The sequence below is a fragment of the Schistocerca gregaria genome, chromosome 11 (genome assembly GCF_023897955.1).
Source record: "Schistocerca gregaria isolate iqSchGreg1 chromosome 11, iqSchGreg1.2, whole genome shotgun sequence".
Lineage (NCBI taxonomy): Eukaryota > Metazoa > Arthropoda > Insecta > Orthoptera > Acrididae > Schistocerca > Schistocerca gregaria.
The window spans coordinates 65,128,023-65,146,762 of NC_064930.1; the positions used below are offsets into that span (position 1 = coordinate 65,128,023).

Consider the following 18,740-nt stretch of genomic DNA (forward strand, 5'->3'; position numbering starts at 1 on the left):
TCCCCCCGTCAAAAGTTCGAGACCTCTCTCGGGCTTGGGTGTGTGTGTGTGTTGTCACTAGCGTAAGTTAGATTAAGCTAGATTAAGTAGTGTGTAAGTCTAGGGACCGATGACCTTAGCAGTTTGGTCTTTACGAACTTACGACAGCCAGCCGGGGTGGCCGAGCGGTTCTAGGCGCTGCAGTCTGGAAGCGCGCGACTGCTACGGTCGCAGGTTCGAACCCTGCCTCGAGCATGAATGTGTCTGATGTCCTTAGGTTAGTTAGGTTTAAGTAGTTCTAAGTTCTAGGGGAGTGATAACCTCAGAAGTTAAGTCCCATAATGCTCAGAGCCATTTGAACCATTTTCTTGAACTTACCACAATTAAAAAAAAACTTTTTTTTTTGCACTTCTTTCGCAGTCTGTCATTTTTTCCGGTTTTTCCGTTATCTTCACTATGAAAACCTGCACTATGCCATTTATCCTGTCACTCTTTACACTGTTTACATTGACAGGTTTTCACAGTGAAGATAACAGAGAAACCGGAAATAATTACAGAGCCCGAAAGAAAACAAGTGCAATAAGAAAATATGAATGAAAAACAGGAAAACCACACCACTTGTGCTACGAGGAAAGTAAACAGAAGTCCACTGATGATGCTGAAACTTTACCGAAACACTTCTGGGAAATAGAAGAAAAGACAAAACTATGTTTTGCTCAAGGCGGTGGCTCTCCAAAAACAAACCAGTTTGTGCGAAACACTGAAAGCGCGATTTCCTCGTGCACTTCTCGTTTTTTTGTTTAAAAAAAATTGTTTCGGTTGAAATTTTGAGACCATTAGCTGTTTTTTTTTTCCAGAAAATTTATTTCAGTAACCGTTTCTCTCAAATTTTCTGAAAGTATAGCAAAAATCGTGTCCAGAATCTAGGCAGTTAACCTGATTTTTTTTTAAATTTATTGCCTTTCAGGGCAGACAGTCATCTCCAGAGTGCAACATCAGTTATGACGATACGAACCTAAGGACGACACCACAACAGCCAGAAAATCTCCGACTCGGCCGGGAATCGAACCTGGGCGCTTGAATAGCTGATCGCACAGCTACTGAGGCGGACAGTTTGCCTTAATTCAACTCGTTCACTTTTGTAACATCTTACCTCCGAGTTAAAACTCCCATTTTTCTAAAGGGCTTCCAAACAATAAAGGTGACAAGAAGTCTTTGTCTAACACCACTTTTTATTTTGTGGTTCCTGGTTCGATTTTCGGCCCTGAGCACAATTCGCAACCTGTGCGAAAACTTAAGAAACGTCACACTCTTCGCTTGCGGGAGATTCATCCTGAAATGAATGTCACTGTGCTAATTTTTCTTTTCCTAAACCAACGTCGGCGACGTTTCACACCTCTTCTGTGTTTGCGTCCTCAGGTGAACAGCTCCGAGTACTTCAGCGTGAGCTTCGAGCTGCCCAGCGGCGCGGACGCGGGCCCGGACGAGTTCGTCGCGGCGTGTCGCGGCGTCACGCTAGCGTGAGTACCACCCACACATGTGTGGGCGTGTGTTTCTGCTTTACTCCTCTTCCACCGGCACACGTGGCCACAAAGCGCGTGGGGTCGGGTTGCAGGCGCCAAGGGCGGAGCAGCGCTGAAGCCGACCGCAAAACACGGCGGCAGCGGCTCACACCCGCCGTATTTCACGACGGCCCCAAACGTTTCTCTCACCTCGGACGGACCCCGTATTTAACTCCTGTTTCGCGCGCCACCCGTCGCCATTTTTCTCTCGTCTTTTCTACACGCAACCAGCAGATACCGTCTGCTGTGGTCAGAGTTGTAAAACTGCCATAGAGTACCGTACACTGTCACAAGTCGCCGTAGACTGATGTAGTTTTCCTACTAGCTTCACACTTAAGATCGTGACCGCGCTACATGCCCGTTGGGTGAGTTGCATACCCTTCAGGCGTTACCTCTATTTAATCGCTTTGCCTGCATATGCGAACAGCCTCTTCTTCCAAGGGAAACACCACATCGCATCCCCCTCACGTGTAGTGCTAAGATGGCCCAGTAGACAGACTGTCGAAAACTGAACACATATCAAGCATGAAAACAGGATGAAGGTGTACTGAGCTGTGAGAAAAGAAGCAAAATAGAAACAGTGAACTGTTGAAGCTGATTCTTGTGTATCCACGGCGTCGTGATTGTGTGATAAAGATGTTGGACAGTAAAGGTGGAGACCAGCGTGCAAAATTTGCTCATACTCCAATCATTTTTTCTTTTCACGAAATGGAACAATGTGGTCAAAAGTATCTGGACATCCCCAAAAACATATGTTTTTCATATTAGGTGCATCGTGCTGCCATCTACTGCGAAGTACTCCATATCAGCGACCTCACTAGTCATTTGACATCATGAGAGCAGAATGGGGTGCTCCAGAGAACTCACGGACTTTGAACGTGGTCAGGTGACTGGGGGTCACTTGTGTCATAGATCTGCATGCGAGATTTCCACTCTCCTAAACATCCCTAGGTGCACTGTTTCTGATGTGATACTGAAGTGGAAAAGTGAAGGGACACGTACAGCACAAAAGCGTACAGGCTGACCTCGTCTGTTGACTGACAGAGACCGCCGACAGTTGAAGAGGGTCGTAGTGTGTAATAGGCAGACGTCTATCCAGACCATCACACAGGAATTCCAAACTGCAACAGGATCCACCGCAAGTACTATGACAGTTAGGCGGGAGGTGAGAAAACTTGGTTTTCATGGTCTAGCGGCTGCTCGCAAGCCAGACATCACGCCGGTAATGCCAAATGACGCCTCGCTTGGTGTAAGGAGCGTAAACATTGGACGACTGAACAGTGGAAAATCGTTGTGTGGAGTGACGAATCGCGGTACACAATGTGGCGATACGATGGCAGGGTGTGGGTATGGCGAATGCCCGGTGAACCTCATCTGTCAGCGTGTGTAGTGCCAACAGTAAAACTCGGAGGTGGTGGTGTTATGGTGTGGTCGTGTTTTTCATGGATGGTGCCTACACCCATAGTTATTTCGCGTGGCACTATCACATCACAGGCCTACATTGATGTTTTAAGCACCTCCTTGCTTCCAACTGTTGAAGACCAATTCGGAGATGGCGGCTGCACCTTTCAACACGATCGAGCACCTGTTCATATTGCGCGGACTGTGGCGGAGTTGTTACACGACAATAACATCCCCGTAATGGACTGGCCTGCACAGAATCGTGACCTGAATACTACTGAACACCTTTGGGATGTTTTGGAACGCCGACTTCGGCCTCCCCTGACCGACATCGATACCTCTCCTCAGTCCAGCACTCCGTGAAGAATGGGCTGCTAGTGCCCAAGAAACCCTCCAGCACCTGACTGAACGTAGGTCTGCGAGAGTGGAAGCTGTCACCAAGGCTAAGGGTGGGCCAGCACCATAGTGAATTCCACCATAACCGATGGAGGGCGCCACGACCTTGTAAGTCATTTTCAGCCAGGTGTCCGGATACTTTTGATCACATATTGTATTAACTTTCCGTCCGGTCGTTGACATGTATGTTCTCCTTCTGTAGTCTTGACTATTGTCATACTATACCCTGGTTACAGACTATGTGAGTCATGTAGTAAGTGAATATGGTGAATAGTGATAGCAGACGAGATGCTGCAAAGGCCTCTCACAGAAATGGAAACAGCAAAGAAACGGGTGGGAACTGTGTTACAACAGAGAAATTCAAGAGTCAGAACTTCCAAATCGGAACGCAAGACTCATAACCTGCCGTACTTGTGTAGAACAAATAGGATGTATGTACGCCTGGGGGGTTACTTCCTTATACTTTCCTGTGCATACGGACATTACACCACGACACAGACACAAATTTGAATACAGTAAACGTACAGACTCGTCAGTGACCGGACGTACGGTTCATAATTTTGAAAAAGGTGTCAGAAGGGAGTCAATGAACACATACCCCCTTTGCCGTCCGACACTACACAAACACGACGCCGTAGCTCTTCCAGTTCGCTGGATGTTGCGCAAATTAAGCTTGGAACTTTCACTGTTTCTATTTTCCTACTGTTTTCAGAGTTCAGTACACCTTCTTCCTGTTTTCGTGCTCGACCTGTGTTCAGTTGTTGACCGGTTATCCACCGGGCCATGTTACCACTAAATCTGAGAAGGGTGCTATGTGGGCCCGGGGGGGGGGGGGGGGGGGGGGAATTCTCCCTTCTTAGGTTCCTCTAGAAACCGACAGCGGTTGAATCGGTTACAAACATACTGAAGATATGTGAAAGGTCGCATACTTTACTGAACATTTTTGTTCTGCGTACTTATCCTGCCGTCCGTTGCTTAAAATTAAACACTGTTTATAGCAAAATGGAAACTGACAATGTTTAATTCAAGTTTTATTCGAAAACTGTTGATTTGTAACGTGAAAAGGAGGGATGTTGTGCTCAAAATTATAAAAAAAATACTTATGTATGATATAGCGCTAGAAAACGCAATTTTCTCCAGAAAAAGATAAAGTGAAAAGAATATTAAACAGTAACATTTCAAACATCGGTTCAATACTGCATTGAGCTTGTATAAACATGTTTCTGTTATTTATAAACAACTTCCGCGCTTATTAGTAGTAAGAGGTAATTCTTGTCTTTAATCATGTTGAGGGACGTTCTGTTGAGCACAAAATAACAGCGATAATTATATGGAGTCTTTTACGTTTGTGCGTGTAAACTGCACTTGCGTGGAAAGCAATCCGATTAACTAATTTTTATTTCTTATAAACTGAAGTTATTATATTATAAGGGTATAAAATGCCCAGTGGCCTAACGCTGAACGCTGTGCGACAATAATTACGTCCAAAGTAAACAAGGCAAGAAAAATCAGAGGGAACTGTCATCTCCCAGTTTCTTTCTGATACATTTATTTTTGTTTCATTTCCTTTTTCATGCTATCAATACTACGGGTAACCCTACCATTTACTACATCATTTATGTGATGTAACAAAACTACCCAATCGGAGCTTTGGTACAGTGCAACTCTAGCTCTGCTATGCCGGGTGATCCCTGATGGTGTTTCAGACTTTCAGGAATTGTTAATCAGGACAAATACGCCAATCTGAGGTAAGGAGCGCTTGGTCTGGGAAAGACCGAGTGCAAAGTTACAAGTGAAAATCTTCCTCGTACCTCTGGACTGCAATACACTTTTGGTGCTAAGATCACAGGATAGGTGACCTTCAGATAACAAGAAAACATGTCCAGTAAACATGGGTTGAAAGTTGGATACTTTAAGAGCAATAAGCACATGCTCACATTCGCTAGTGTGAAAAAAAATTTCTCTTACTAAGCAAGTGCCCATAGCGCTATCAAGTACACATTTTACAGCCTATACAGGGTGGTCCATTGATACTGACCAGGACAAATATCTCACGAAATAAGCGTCAAACGAAAAAACTACAAAGACCGAAACTTGTCTAGCTTGAAGAGGGAAACCAGATGGCGGTATGGCTGGCCCGCTAGATGGCGCTGCCATAGGTCAAACGGATATCATCTGCCTTTTTGTAAATAGGAACCCCCATTTTTATTACATATTCGTGTAGCACTAAAGATATTTCGATGTTTTAGTTGGACCACTTTTTTCGCTTTGTGATAGATGGCGCTGTAATAGTCACAACATATGGCTCACAATTTTAGACGAACAGTTGGTAACAAGTAGGTTTCTTAAGTTAAAATACAGAACGTAGGTACGTCTGAACATTTTATTTCGGTTGTTCCAATGTGATACATGTTGCTGTGTGAACTTAGCATTTCTGAGAACGCATGCTGTTACAGCGTGATTACCTGTAAATACCACATCAATGCAATAAATGCTCAAAATGATGTCCGTCAACCTCAATGAATTTGGCAGTACGTGTAACGACATTCCTCTCAACAGCGAGTAGTTCGCCTTCCGTAATGTTCGCACATGCATTGACAATCCGCTGACGCATGTTGTCAGGCGTTGTCGGTGGATCACGATAGCAAATATCCTTCAACTTTTTCCACAGAAAGAAATCCGGGGACGTCAGATCCGGTGAACGTGAGGGCCACGGTATGGTGCTTCGACGACCAATCCACCTGTCATGGAATATGCTATTCAATACCGCTTCAACCGCACGCGAGCTATGTGCCGGACATCCATCATGTTGGAAGTACATCGCCATTCTGCGATGGAGTGAAACATCTTGTAGTATCATCGGTAGAACATTACGTAGAAAATCAGCATACATTGCACCATTTAGATTGGCATCGATAAAATGGCGGCCAATTATCCTTCCTCCCATAATGCAGCACCATACATTAACCCGCCAAGGTCGCTGATGTTCCAATTGTCGCAGCCATCGTGGATTTTCCGTTGCGCAGTAGTACATATTATGGCGGTTTCCGTTACCGCTGTTGGTGAATGACGCTTCGTCGCTAAATAGAAGGCGTGCAAAAAATCTGTCATCGTCCCGTAATTTCTCTTGTGCCCAGTGGCAGAACTGTACACGACGTTCAAACTCGTCGCCATGCAATTCCTGGTGCATAGAAATACGGTACGGGTGCAGTCGACGTTGATATAGCATTCTCTACATGGACGTTTTTGAGATTCGCGATTCTCTCGCAATTTGTGTGCTACTGATGTGCGGATTAGCCGCGACAGCAGCTAAAACACCTACTTGGGCACCATCATTTGTTGCAGGCCGTGGTTGACGTTTCACATGTGGCTGAACACTTCCTGTTTCCTTAAATAACGTAACTATCCGGCGAACGGTCCGGACACTTGGATGATGTCGTCCAGGATACCGAGCAGCATACATAGCACACGCCCGTTGGCCATTTTGATCACAATAGCCACACATCAACACGATATCAACCTTTCCCGCAATTGGTAAACGGTCCATTTTAACACGGGTAATGTATCACGAATCAAATATCGTCCGCAATGGCGGAATGTTACGTGATACCACGTACTTATACCTTTGTGACTATTACTGCGCCATCTATCACAAAGCGAAAAAAGGGATCCAACTAAAACATTCATATTTCTTTACGTACTCCACGAATATGTAATAAAAAATGGGGGTTGCGATTAAAAAAAAACGCAGTTGATATCCGTTTGACCTATGGCAGCGCCATCTAGCGGGCCAACCATAGCGCCATTTGGTTTCCCCTATTCAAGCTAGACGAGTTTCGTTCTTTGTAGTTTTTTCGTTTGAAAATTATTTCGTGAGATATTTGGCCCGGCCAAAATCAATGGATCACCCTGTATTTACTGGTCTTTCTTCCTGTTTAGTTCCGTACTGCTTTCTGCAAAAATACGGAAACCAAAGAGTTTTGCAGTAGAAGAGATGTGTTTCACACTATCGGAGATGAACAATTGGTGATTGCTCTTAAGCCAACCCGCGTCACGCGAGAGGCCCAAAGCGAGTATCAATGCGGCCAAAGAAGTGACCGTCTTACACTGCGACGGGGCAGCCAGAAGGAACCGGAATAACACTGCCGTGACAGGAGCTTCTGTAGTTCGCCTTGCTGCCGTTAGAAGTGAATAGCGCAGCTCACTGCCAGTTCAGCGCCGCCTGTTCCACCCGTATTGTTCTGTTCTTCTGCGGTCATTGTTTTCGTTAGCGCTGTTTTGTTCCTGTTCCGTTTTTTATGATGGCAAGTGTAAGTGAACAACGTGGAGCTGTCAGAATTTTGTTCTCTACTCGGTAAACATGCTGCCGAAACTGTTTTAATGTTGAAAACAGGTTATGAATAGCACACTATGGGGAAAACTCAAGTGTGCATGTGGTTTGCTCGATTTAAAAATTGTGGCATGTTGATTGATGACAAACCTCGTTCTGGCCTCCATCAACTGCCCGACCCGCGTCCGGCCATCCTGATTTAGGTTTTCCGTGATTTTCCCTGAATCGCTCCAGGCAAATGCCGGGATGGTTCCATTGAAAGGGCACGGCCGACTTCCTTGCCCGTCCTTCCCGAGACCGATGACCTCGCTGTTTGGTCTCTTCTGCCAAACAACCCAACCCAACTTCCCGAATTCCCGAAAATATTGAAAAAAATTGCAAGCTTGTGCGTAGAGACCATTTCCAGAAGATATAAGAACATTGCGCAGCAGCGCTCGTCAAAAAAAGACCCAATTTGTGGCACACAGGAGAGTGGTTCTTCCAGCACGACAATGCACCTACACACGCAGCCATCTCTGTTGGACAGTTTCTGGCTAAATATGGCATGGTCCCGGTTGCCTCACGCACCTTACTCGTCTGACGTGGCTCCGTGCGACTTTTTCTTACTTCCACGCATGAAAAGGGGCACAAAACGACTCCGGTTTGACAGCACTGAAGAAGTTAACAGAAAAACGAGGGAGGAGCTGTCAGCCATTTCTCAAGATGGCTACAAAAAATCGTATTAGTTGTAATGGGGAGTATTTTGGAGGGGGTAAGGTTGTTTTGTAAACAATTTGAAAGTATGTAGCTTTTAAAAAACAATTCCGTTTTGTTGTGTACATAGTTCCGCATAGTCAGTGCGTACACAACTTTCCCACTAGAGCGCGCCCCGTTAAGCACAACATCGCAGGCGCAGCGCTCGTCCGTCTCCGCACTACGAGATGGCGCTGCCTTAGAGACGGACCAAATTCTGCTTCCACCGATCCGCGTATTAATATGTAATGCAGCCAATGAGATTGCTGCTAACGTAGAACCTTTTCTCCTTGCGGATCACACTCGTGCAGTGATACCTGAACGCACGAGGTATTATAACAAGTGTACAGACCTCCGACTGGCCAGTCTGCATTTGTCTGCACCAGTCTGCATTAGTCTGTACCAGTCTATGGTCAAGTTTCAGTCTGCGCCTAATAAGATTATCATATTCCTGTACATAGCCATCAAGAGACAAGTATAGACACTTTTTCAAGTATCAGAGATATGTGAGAATAAGATTAACGTACCAAGACCAAAGGAACTTCAGATTGTCAGTTGTTAATAGCATAGAGAATCAAGTTACGTAATGTTTATGCTTGTTACTATTTTAATAAATGTGTGGGAAAATTAATCAAGTTCTGTTTAAAGTTAGTGACCGTCAATCTGCTACTCTAAGCGTGCAAGTGGTATTTCTATCGTCTGACCTAACGGCAGAAGATAAACACGCCACGATAAGACCACGGGACACTCGCCTACTTCGTTAGAGCGACGAGTCAAATAATCTGATCGTGTGTGTACCGAAGGTCTTACAGTACCCACACCACACGTCTTTTTTATACCCCCTCGTACGGCGTCTATTTAAGTCCTTACACCACTAGCCACTGCATTGCCAGTCTAGTATGTCTGCCGTTGCATCAGTTACGTTACAGCGTCACGAACGCAATGCTAGTTTCTGCTTTTTCTCCCCCAAAGATTCTCTCCCAGGAACGTCAGAGAGGTTTCGAAGCTCTCAATGTTTCCACATACATGAAAGACCCATATTCGACTGCGAGCGTCTTAAGCTCTCTGGGACGCTCATAAATATTCTCCGAATTAGCAATGTTAATGTAATTCGTCGTTAAAAAATCTCTTCCATCTGGTGTGCAAGATGCATGAGAGGGGCGGAATACCCGACACTACAACAATAATAATTCCAATTCCAAAGAGAGCAGGTTATGACGTATGAGACAATTGCCGAGCTATCGGAAGTCTGGCTCCAAAGTATTAACACGAAATATTTACAGAGGAATGGAAAGACGGATAGAAGCTGACCTCGCAGAAGATCAGTTTGGATTCTGGAGAAATATGGAAACACGCGAGGCAATACTGACCCTACGACTTATTTTGGAAGATAGGCAAAGGAAAGGCAAATCTACTCTCCTGGAAATGGAAAAAAGAACACATTGACGACGGTGTGTCTGACCCACCATACTTGCTCCGGACATTGCGAGAGGGCTGTACAAGCAATGATCACACGCACGGCACAGCGGACACACCAGGAACCGCGGTGTTGGCCGTCGAATGGCGCTAGCTGCGCAGCATTTGTGCACCGCCGCCGTCAGTGTCAGCCAGTTTGCCGTGGCATACGGAGCTCCATCGCAGTCTTTAACACTGGTAGCATGCCGCGACAGCGTGGACGTGAACCGTATGTGCAGTTGACGGACTTTGAGCGAGGGCGTATAGTTGGCATGCGGGAGGCCGGGTGGACGTACCGCCGAATAGCTCAACACGTGGGGCGTGAGGTCTCCACAGTACATCGATGTTGTCGCCAGTGGTCGGCGGAAGGTGCACGTGCCCGTCGACCTGGGACCGGACCGCAGCGACGCACGGATGCACGCCAAGACCGTAGGATCCTACGCAGTGCCGTAGGGGACCGCACCGCCTCTTCCCAGCAAATTAGGGACACTGTTGCTCCTTGGGTATCGGCGAGGACCTTTCGCAACCGTCTCCATGAAGGTGGGCTACGGTCCCGCACACCGTTAGGCCGTCTTCCGCTGACGCCCCAACATCGTGCAGCCCGCCTCCAGTGGTGTCGCGACAGGCTTGAATGGAGGGACGAATGGAGACGTTTCGTCTTCAGCGATGAGAGTCGCTTCTGCCTTGGTGCCAATGATGGTCGTATGCGTGTTTGGCGCCGTGCAGGTGAGCGCCACAATCAGGACTGCATACGACCGAGGCACACAGGGCCAACACCCGGCATCATGGTGTTGGGAGCGATCTCCTACACTGGCCGTACACCTCTGGTGATCGTCGAGGGAACACTGAATAGTGCACGGTACATCCAAACCGTCATCGAACCCATCGTTCTACCATTCCTAGACCGGCAAGGGAACTTGCTGTTCCAACAGGACAATGCACGTCCGCATGTATCCCGTGCCACCCAACGTGCTCTAGAAGGTGTAAGTCAACTACCCTGGCCAGCAAGATCTCCGGATCTGTCCCCCATTGAGCATGTTTGGGACTGGATGAAGCGTCGTCTCACGCGGTCTGCACGTCCAGCACGAACGCTGGTCCAACTGAGACGCCAGGTGGAAATGGCATGGCAAGCCGTTCCACAGGACTACATCCAGCATCTCTACGATCGTCTCCATGGGAGAATAGCAGCCTGCATTGCTGCGAAAGGTGGATGTACACTGTACTAGTGCCGACATTGTGCATGCTCTGTTGCCTGTGTCTATGTGCCTGTGGTTCTGTCAGTGTGATCATGTGATGTATCTGACCCCAGGAATGTGTCAATAAAGTTTCCCCTTCCTGGGACAATGAATTCACGGTGTTCTATTTCAATTTCCAGGAGTGTACATTTATAGCATTTGTAGACTTCCAGAAGGCTTTTGACAATGTTGACCGCAATACTCTCTTTGAACTTCTAAAGGTCGCAGAGGTACAATACAGGGAGCAAAAGGGGCTATTTACAACTTGCACAGAAACCAGGTGGCAGCTGTAAGAGTGGAGGAGCACGAAAGGGAAAGAGTGGTCGAGTAGGGTGTGAGATAGGGTGGTGGCCTATCCCCGTTTACTATGACAGGATGTCCCAGAAATAATGGTAAATATTCAGGGGCACGACACTAACGATAACTGGTAACGAAACGGTGCACTAAACATCGGCTCTTAATCGCGTACCTTGCGAGCTATGAGGACTTCCTCATCTTCGAAACTGTGATACAAATCTCTTCTACATTCCTTCCCATATTGTGGGAGGATGTAATATGGACCAAAATAAGGAAATAATTGTCTAAGAAACACAGACTCTATAATGCGTAACTTGAGAGCTATCAGTACTTCTTCAGTGGTACACGTCGTAAGTAGGCTGTTTAGGTTTTTTTATTGGTAACGCCGCCGCCACGTAGCGGTCTGTATAAAAATCACTGGCTGTGCCGTGTGCAGTCTGTGGCTGGTTTGCATTGTTGTCTGCCATTGTAGTGTTGGGTGTTGGGCAGATCGATGTGAACAGCGCGTAGCGTTGCGCAGTTGGAGGTGAGCCGCCAGCAGTGATGGACGTGGGGAGAGAGATGGCGGAGTTTTGAAATTTGTAAGAATTGGTGTCACGAACTTATATATATATATATATATATATATATATATATATATATATATATATATATATATATATTAAGGTAAATACATTGTTTGTTCTGTATTAAAACCTTTCATTTGCTAACTGATCCCTGTCAGTAGTTAGTGCCTTCCGTAGTTTGAATCTTTTATTTAGCTGGCAGTAGTGGCGCTCGCTGTATTGCAGTAGTTCGAGTAACGAAGATTTTTGTGAGGTAAGTGATTTGTGAAACGTATAGGTTAATGTTAGTCAGGGCCATTCTTTCGTAGGGATTTTTGGAAGTCAGATTGCGTTGCGCTAAAAATATTGTGTGTCAGTTTAAGCACAGTCTTGTATAAATTTTTCTAAGGGGACGTTTCAACGTATGTTTCGCAGTATCGTAGATTAACAAGTGCTTACAGTCCTCAAGATAAGCAATTTAGACTCCAAGTTAGGCAGACAATTTTTTCTTGGTTTGGTCCATACTGCCTCCTCCCAAAATATGCAATAGAACGGATTTGTTTCACAGTATGGAACATGAAGTGTGTTCCAGAGCACGTGTTTACTAATCGATTTTGCTTCGCGTGATTGTCCCTGACAAATCGCTGAATATTACGCCTGTCGATAAAACATCGATATATCCTTGCTGTGGTACTTATTCCAAGCAAGTTTATGTGGCATAAAAGAAGAAATCCGATTGCACTGGGGTGAGGCGGTGCGAATGGAATAACACGATTGACAGTGCGAAGAAATAGCAAACCAGTTAAAAATCATTAGCATTCTTGAAAATCGGTTGCTGAAAATGGCGAATTAAAATGAAAATGACAAGGTTCGTCTTTGCGGTGGGCAGAGACATACGAGGGGAAGTGCTGATGTAGTCGGCGTTCGGCGTTAGCAACAGAAACAGCAACATTTGACTTCGACACTACAAATGCTATGTGCTGGCGTTTGATGAAATAGAAAACAGGGAAATCGACATATCCGGGGATGTGAGTCATTTTTCTGTATTTCTTGTGGCTTTCATGATCCTCGGAGTCACTCATGAATAATTCTGTATTTAGTTATTCCAGACATGGTTGAAATTTGTCTTGACAACAGGCAAACTGTATAGACAAAACGGAGGTGGCCGAGGTGTTTTCCGTTATCACGCATTCCTTTCTCATTTTCCTAGTTTAAAGTCCTGAAAACTTCCTCCAGGATTAGTTGTGTCTGTTTAGGAGATATGGAATGTCATTGCACCGCCCCTCTTTCAGTCCTTCATTTCATGGTATCCTGATCCTAGCATAGATAGAATACTTGCGACTTTTTCTTCTGCAGTAAAAAAATTATATTTACAGCAGAGCCTGTCACTAAGAAAGAAGGATTAATTTTCGGTAAACATACAGAATACGTTAAACTGTTTTTGATAACCCATGCTAAGAGCGAATTGCACTCGATAACAACGGCCAAGTGTGTTACCAAATTGAACTGTTTCATAATGGACATCGCGTTCGGCACGGTGAAAATAACTGAAGAGGAATAAATTCGACTTTTTTGTGGAATGCAGGAATAGTTTTCTAACAAACTGGATGACTGTCTGGCAGAAAACACTGCACTACAATAATTCCCTGCAATTGGATCATTTCACAGTCTGGTTTGAATCCCACGATGAAAAAGAGTAAAAACACTGAGGACATTGGAATAAAGTCTTGTGAAATCGGATACACCTTTCTGAAACATCCTGTGTTTTCTACGATTAACAAACAGTCTTTGTTAAAAACAGTAACAAACGTTATCTGGTTTCAATCAGTTAATGAAACATTTGCAACTACCAATTTCGGTGGATAACATAGGGTAAGATATTTTAAAAACTTTAAAAATTTTGTGTTATACCTGATAAATTATGATTTGCAAAAACCAGTTTTTTCTGAAAGAACTGTGAAACACTGCAAATCGGAAGAACAATACTAAATCAGACTTGTAACAGTATTCAGTGGTGTCCAATATATTACTAATCCTACTGTCTCACACAGATCTATGTTTCAGGGGTGACGGGAAGGGGGAGAAAGATAAGAGGAGGACTAACTAAAAGGCTCATAATATGTGCAATTAAAACCCAACAAAAATATTATCTAAATCAGATTCTAAAATTAATAGAACAGTGATAATAATCACTAATATGCATTAATTTAATAATTGATCATTAGATTAACATTTTGCTCTTAATCATTGAGAGCATGCTGTTTTCAGTAGATGGCCTCTGAGATGAGCATTTCTACTACTGAACACTAAGTTCATTCTGTTCACAGACGAAGCCGAACGACGGACCCATAGGACACCTGATATTGTGCCAACCTGCAGTTACCTCTCTTACCAAGTACCGCCAAGCCTGAACGTCCATCATTTTTGTCTCAGTTCTTGCTGTATGCGGGGATAGGCAGGCTGCCAGCTTGTTCATCAGCAGTATACCTAATAATAAACCAATACTTTAATATACAGCTCTAAAACCGGCTGCATGTTTTTATAGGCTTGTAAATGGTTCAAATGGCTCTGAGCACTATTGGACTTAACTTCTGAGGTCATCAGTCCCCTAGAACGTACAACTACTTAAACCTAACTAACCTAAGGACATCACGCACATCCATGACCGAGGCAGGATTCGAACCTGCGACCGTAGCGGTCACGCGGTTCCAGACTAGCGCCTAGAACCGCTCGGCCAATCCAGCCGGCATAGGCTTGTAAGTTGATATTTTTCGCGTCGATATATATATATATATATATATATATATATATATATATATATATACTTTTTCAGATATTCAGAGTGGTCCAATGATAGTGACCGCGCCAAATATCTCACGAAACATGCATCCAACGAAAAAACTACAATGAACGAAACTCGTCTAGCTTGAAGGGGGAAACCAGATGGCGCTATGGTTGGGCCGCTAGATGGCGCTGCCATGGGTCAAACGGATATTAACTGCGTTTTTTTTAAAAATAGAAACCCCGATTTTTTATTACATATTCGTGTAGTACGTAAAGAAATATGAATGTTTTACATGGACCTCTGTTTTCGCTTTGTGGTAGATCCCGCTGTAATAGTCACAAACATATGCCTCACAATTTTAGACGAACATTTGGTAATAATGCAATAAATGCTCAAAATGATGTCCGTCAACCTCAATGCATTTGGCAATACGTGTAACGACATTCCTCTCAGCAGCGAGTAGTTCGCCTTCCGTAATGTTCACACATGCATTGACTATGCGCTGACGCATGTTTCAGGCATTGTCGGTGGATCACGATAACAAATATCCTTCAACTTTCCCCACAGAAAGAAATCCGGGGACATCAGATCTGTTGAACGTGCGTGCCACGGTATGGTGCCTCGACCAGCAATCCACCTGTCACTAAATATGCTATTCAATACCGCTTCAACCGCACGCGAGCTATGTGCCGGAAATCCATCATGTTGGAGGTACATAGCCATTCTGTCATGCAGTGAAGCATCTTGTAGTAACGTCGGTAGAACATTACGTGGGAAATCAGCATACATCGTACCATTTAGCTTGCCATCGATAACATGGGGGGTCAATTATCCTTCCTCCCATACACCATACATTAACCCGACAAGGACGCTGATGTCCCACTTGTCGCAGCCATCGTGGGTTTTCTGCTGCCCAATAGTGCATATTATGCCGGTTTACGTTACCGCTGTTGGTGAATGACGCCTCGTCGCTAAGTAGAACGTATGGAAAAAATCTGTCATCGTTCCGTAATTTCTGTTGTGCACAGTGGCAGAACTGTACACGGCGTTCAAAGTCGTCGCCATGCAATTCCTGGTACATAGAAATATGGTATGGGTGCAATCGATGTTGATGTAGCATTCTCAACACCGACGTTTTTGAGATTCCCGATTCTCGCGCAGTTTGTCTGCTACTGATGTGCGGATTAGCCGCGACAGCAGCTAAAACACCTACTTGGACATCATCATTTGTTGCAGGTCGTGGTTGACGTTTCACACGTGGCTGAACACTTCCTGTTTCCTTAAATAACGTAACTATCCGGCGAACGGTCCGGACACTTGGATGATATCGTCCAGGATACCGAGAAGCATACATAGCAGACGCCCGTTGGGCATTTTGATCACAATAGCCGTACATCAACACGATACCGACCTTTTTCGCAATTGATAAACGGTCGATTTGAAGACGGGTAATGTATCACGAAGTAAATACGGTTCGAACTGGCGGAATGTTACGTGATACCACGTACTCACATCTTTGTGACTATTACAGCGCCATCTACAACAAAGCGAAAAAAATGGTCCAACTAAAATATTTATATTTCTTTACATACTACACGAATATGTAATAAAAATGGGGGTTCGTATTTTATATCCGTTTGACCTATGGCAGCGCACCTACCGGGCCAACCATAGCGCCATCTGGTTTCCCCCTTCAAGCTAGACGAGTTTCGTTCTTTGTAGTTTGACCCTTATTTCGTGAGATGTTTTTTATAATGTGGATTTATCGGTCACCCAATATTTTTAAAAATATCAACAGTCCTAGGCTGAATATTGATTATTCCTCTTTGGTCATCCTTTAGAGATAGCTCTGTCGAGAATCCCAGAGTGCCTGTTTCAAAGTACGAGTCAACAGGTTTTGCGAGCTGTTACGATTTTCTCGCTGTAGGGAAATAACAGTTTAGAATTACAAAGTGCTGTTCTGTGAAACTGGCAGTCTCTTTCCGAGTATTCTCAAAGGAGCTAATTTCCGCTAGACTTGTCCTGTTTTATCCCCTCGGCCTGTCGTAAGGTTTGAACTGGCGTGGCGGTACTGCAGCCAGAAAGTAGGAGCGAGATGGGAATTTTCTCCGGAGATTAAAAGTTCTGCAGTCAACTTAGAGGGGGGTAGTTTAGATATATCCAGTGTATCAGAAGGCAACGGACACAGGGAGAATAAAAGAATACGCGAGGAAATTGCCGGAGTATTGTGAAGGGTACGGTGCAGACGATCTGTGTATCTGTGGAGGACACAGTTGAAGTGTGTGTGTCGCACAAGCAACTGTACTGTGACCGACCAAGCTACTGGCGTACGTTAACAAGCTACGGAAATAAATAGAATAAAAATTAGTAAAAATATCGTTGTAGGAAAACATACTTGCAGGGGTTGTATGTTGTTGTTGTTGTTGTTGTGGTTGTTGTGGTCTTCAGTCCTGAGACTGGTTTGATGCAGCTCTCCATGCTACTCCACCCTGTGCAAGCTTCTTCATCTCCCAGTTTGTACTGCAACCTACATCCTTCTGAATCTGCTTATTGTATTCATCTCTTAGTCTCCCTCTATGATTTTTACCCTCCACGCTGCCCTCCAGTACTAAACTGGTGATCCCTTGATGCCTCAGAACATGTCCTACCAACCGATCCCTTCTTCTTGTCAAGTTGTGCCACAAGCTCCTCTTCTCCCCAATTCTATTCAATACCTCCTCATTAGTTACGTGATCTACCCATCTAATCTTAAGTATTCTTCTGTAGCACCACATTTCGAAAGCTTCTATTCTCTTCTTGTCCAAACTATTTATCGTCCACGTTTCACTTCCATACATGGCTACACTCCATACAAATACTTTCAGAAATGACTTCCTCACACTTAAATCTATACCAGATTTCCTGGCACATCTATACTCGATGTTAACAAATTTCTCTTCTTCAGAAACGCTTTCCTTGCCGTCGCCAGTCTACATTTTATATCCTCTTTACTTCGACCATCATCAGTTATTTTGCTCCCCAAATAGCAAAACCCCTTTACTACTTTAAATGTCCCATTTCCTAATCTAATTCCCGCAGTATCACCCGATTTAATTCTGCTACATTCCATTATCCTCATTTTGCTTTTGTTGGTTTTCATCTTATATCCTCCTTTCAAGACACTGTCCATTCCGTTCAACAGCTCTTTCAAGTCCTTTGCTGTCTCTGACAGAAATATAGTGTCATCGGCAAACCTCCAAGTTTTTATTTCTTCTTCACGGATTTTAATTCCTACTCCTAATTTTTCTTTTGTTTCCTTTACTGCTTGCTCAATATACAGATTGAATAGCATCGGGGATAGGCTACAACCCTGTCTCACTCCCTTCCCAACCACTGCTTGTTTTTCATGCCCCTCGACTCTTGTAACTGTTATCTGGTTACTGTACAAATTGTAAATTGCCTTTCGCTACGTGTATATTGCTCCTGCCACCTTCAGAATTTGAAAGAGAGTATTCCAGTCAACATTGTCAAAAGCTTTCTCTAAGTCTACAAATGTTAGAAACTTAGGTTTGCCTTTCCTTAATCTATTTTTTAAGATAAGTCGTAGGGGCGGTAGGGGTTGTATACAGGTACTGAAACACCACCTTTACGCAAGAGAGTTAGTGTTCTACACACGGGACAACCCAGGCAAGCGAGAGGGTGCAGATGAAAGTATGGAGCACCAAAAACAGAATACATTATCATGCCAAAAAATTTGTTAAGAATCCACGGTGGCATTGAAAACAGGTTTCAGTTGTCCGGGATTGGATATATACAGCCAGCCGTTGCCGCCGAGTGGTTCTAGGCGCTTCATTCAGGAACCGCGCTGCTGCTACGGTCGCAGGTTCGAATCCTGCCTTGGGCATGGGTGTGTGTGATGTCCTTACGTTAGTTAGGTTTAGGTAGTTCTAAGTCTAGGGGACTGATGTCCTCAGGTATTAAGTCCCATAGTGCTTAGAGCCATTTGAATAATTTGATAAATAGAGATCTTGTGTAGTGTTCTTG

The 18,740-nt window shown here is 44.6% G+C and overlaps 1 protein-coding gene across 1 annotated transcript in view; it reads left to right on the plus strand.

Annotated features, from left to right (window-relative positions):
* The window catches only part of LOC126295469 (pleckstrin homology domain-containing family G member 5), a 1,663,439-nt gene that overhangs the window by 944,603 nt on the left and 700,096 nt on the right, over positions 1 to 18,740 (plus strand). The window contains exon 8 of the mRNA XM_049988005.1: positions 1,399 to 1,499. Within this exon, the coding sequence (XP_049843962.1) occupies positions 1,399 to 1,499 (101 nt within the window). The remainder of the gene's footprint in view (positions 1 to 1,398; positions 1,500 to 18,740) is intronic.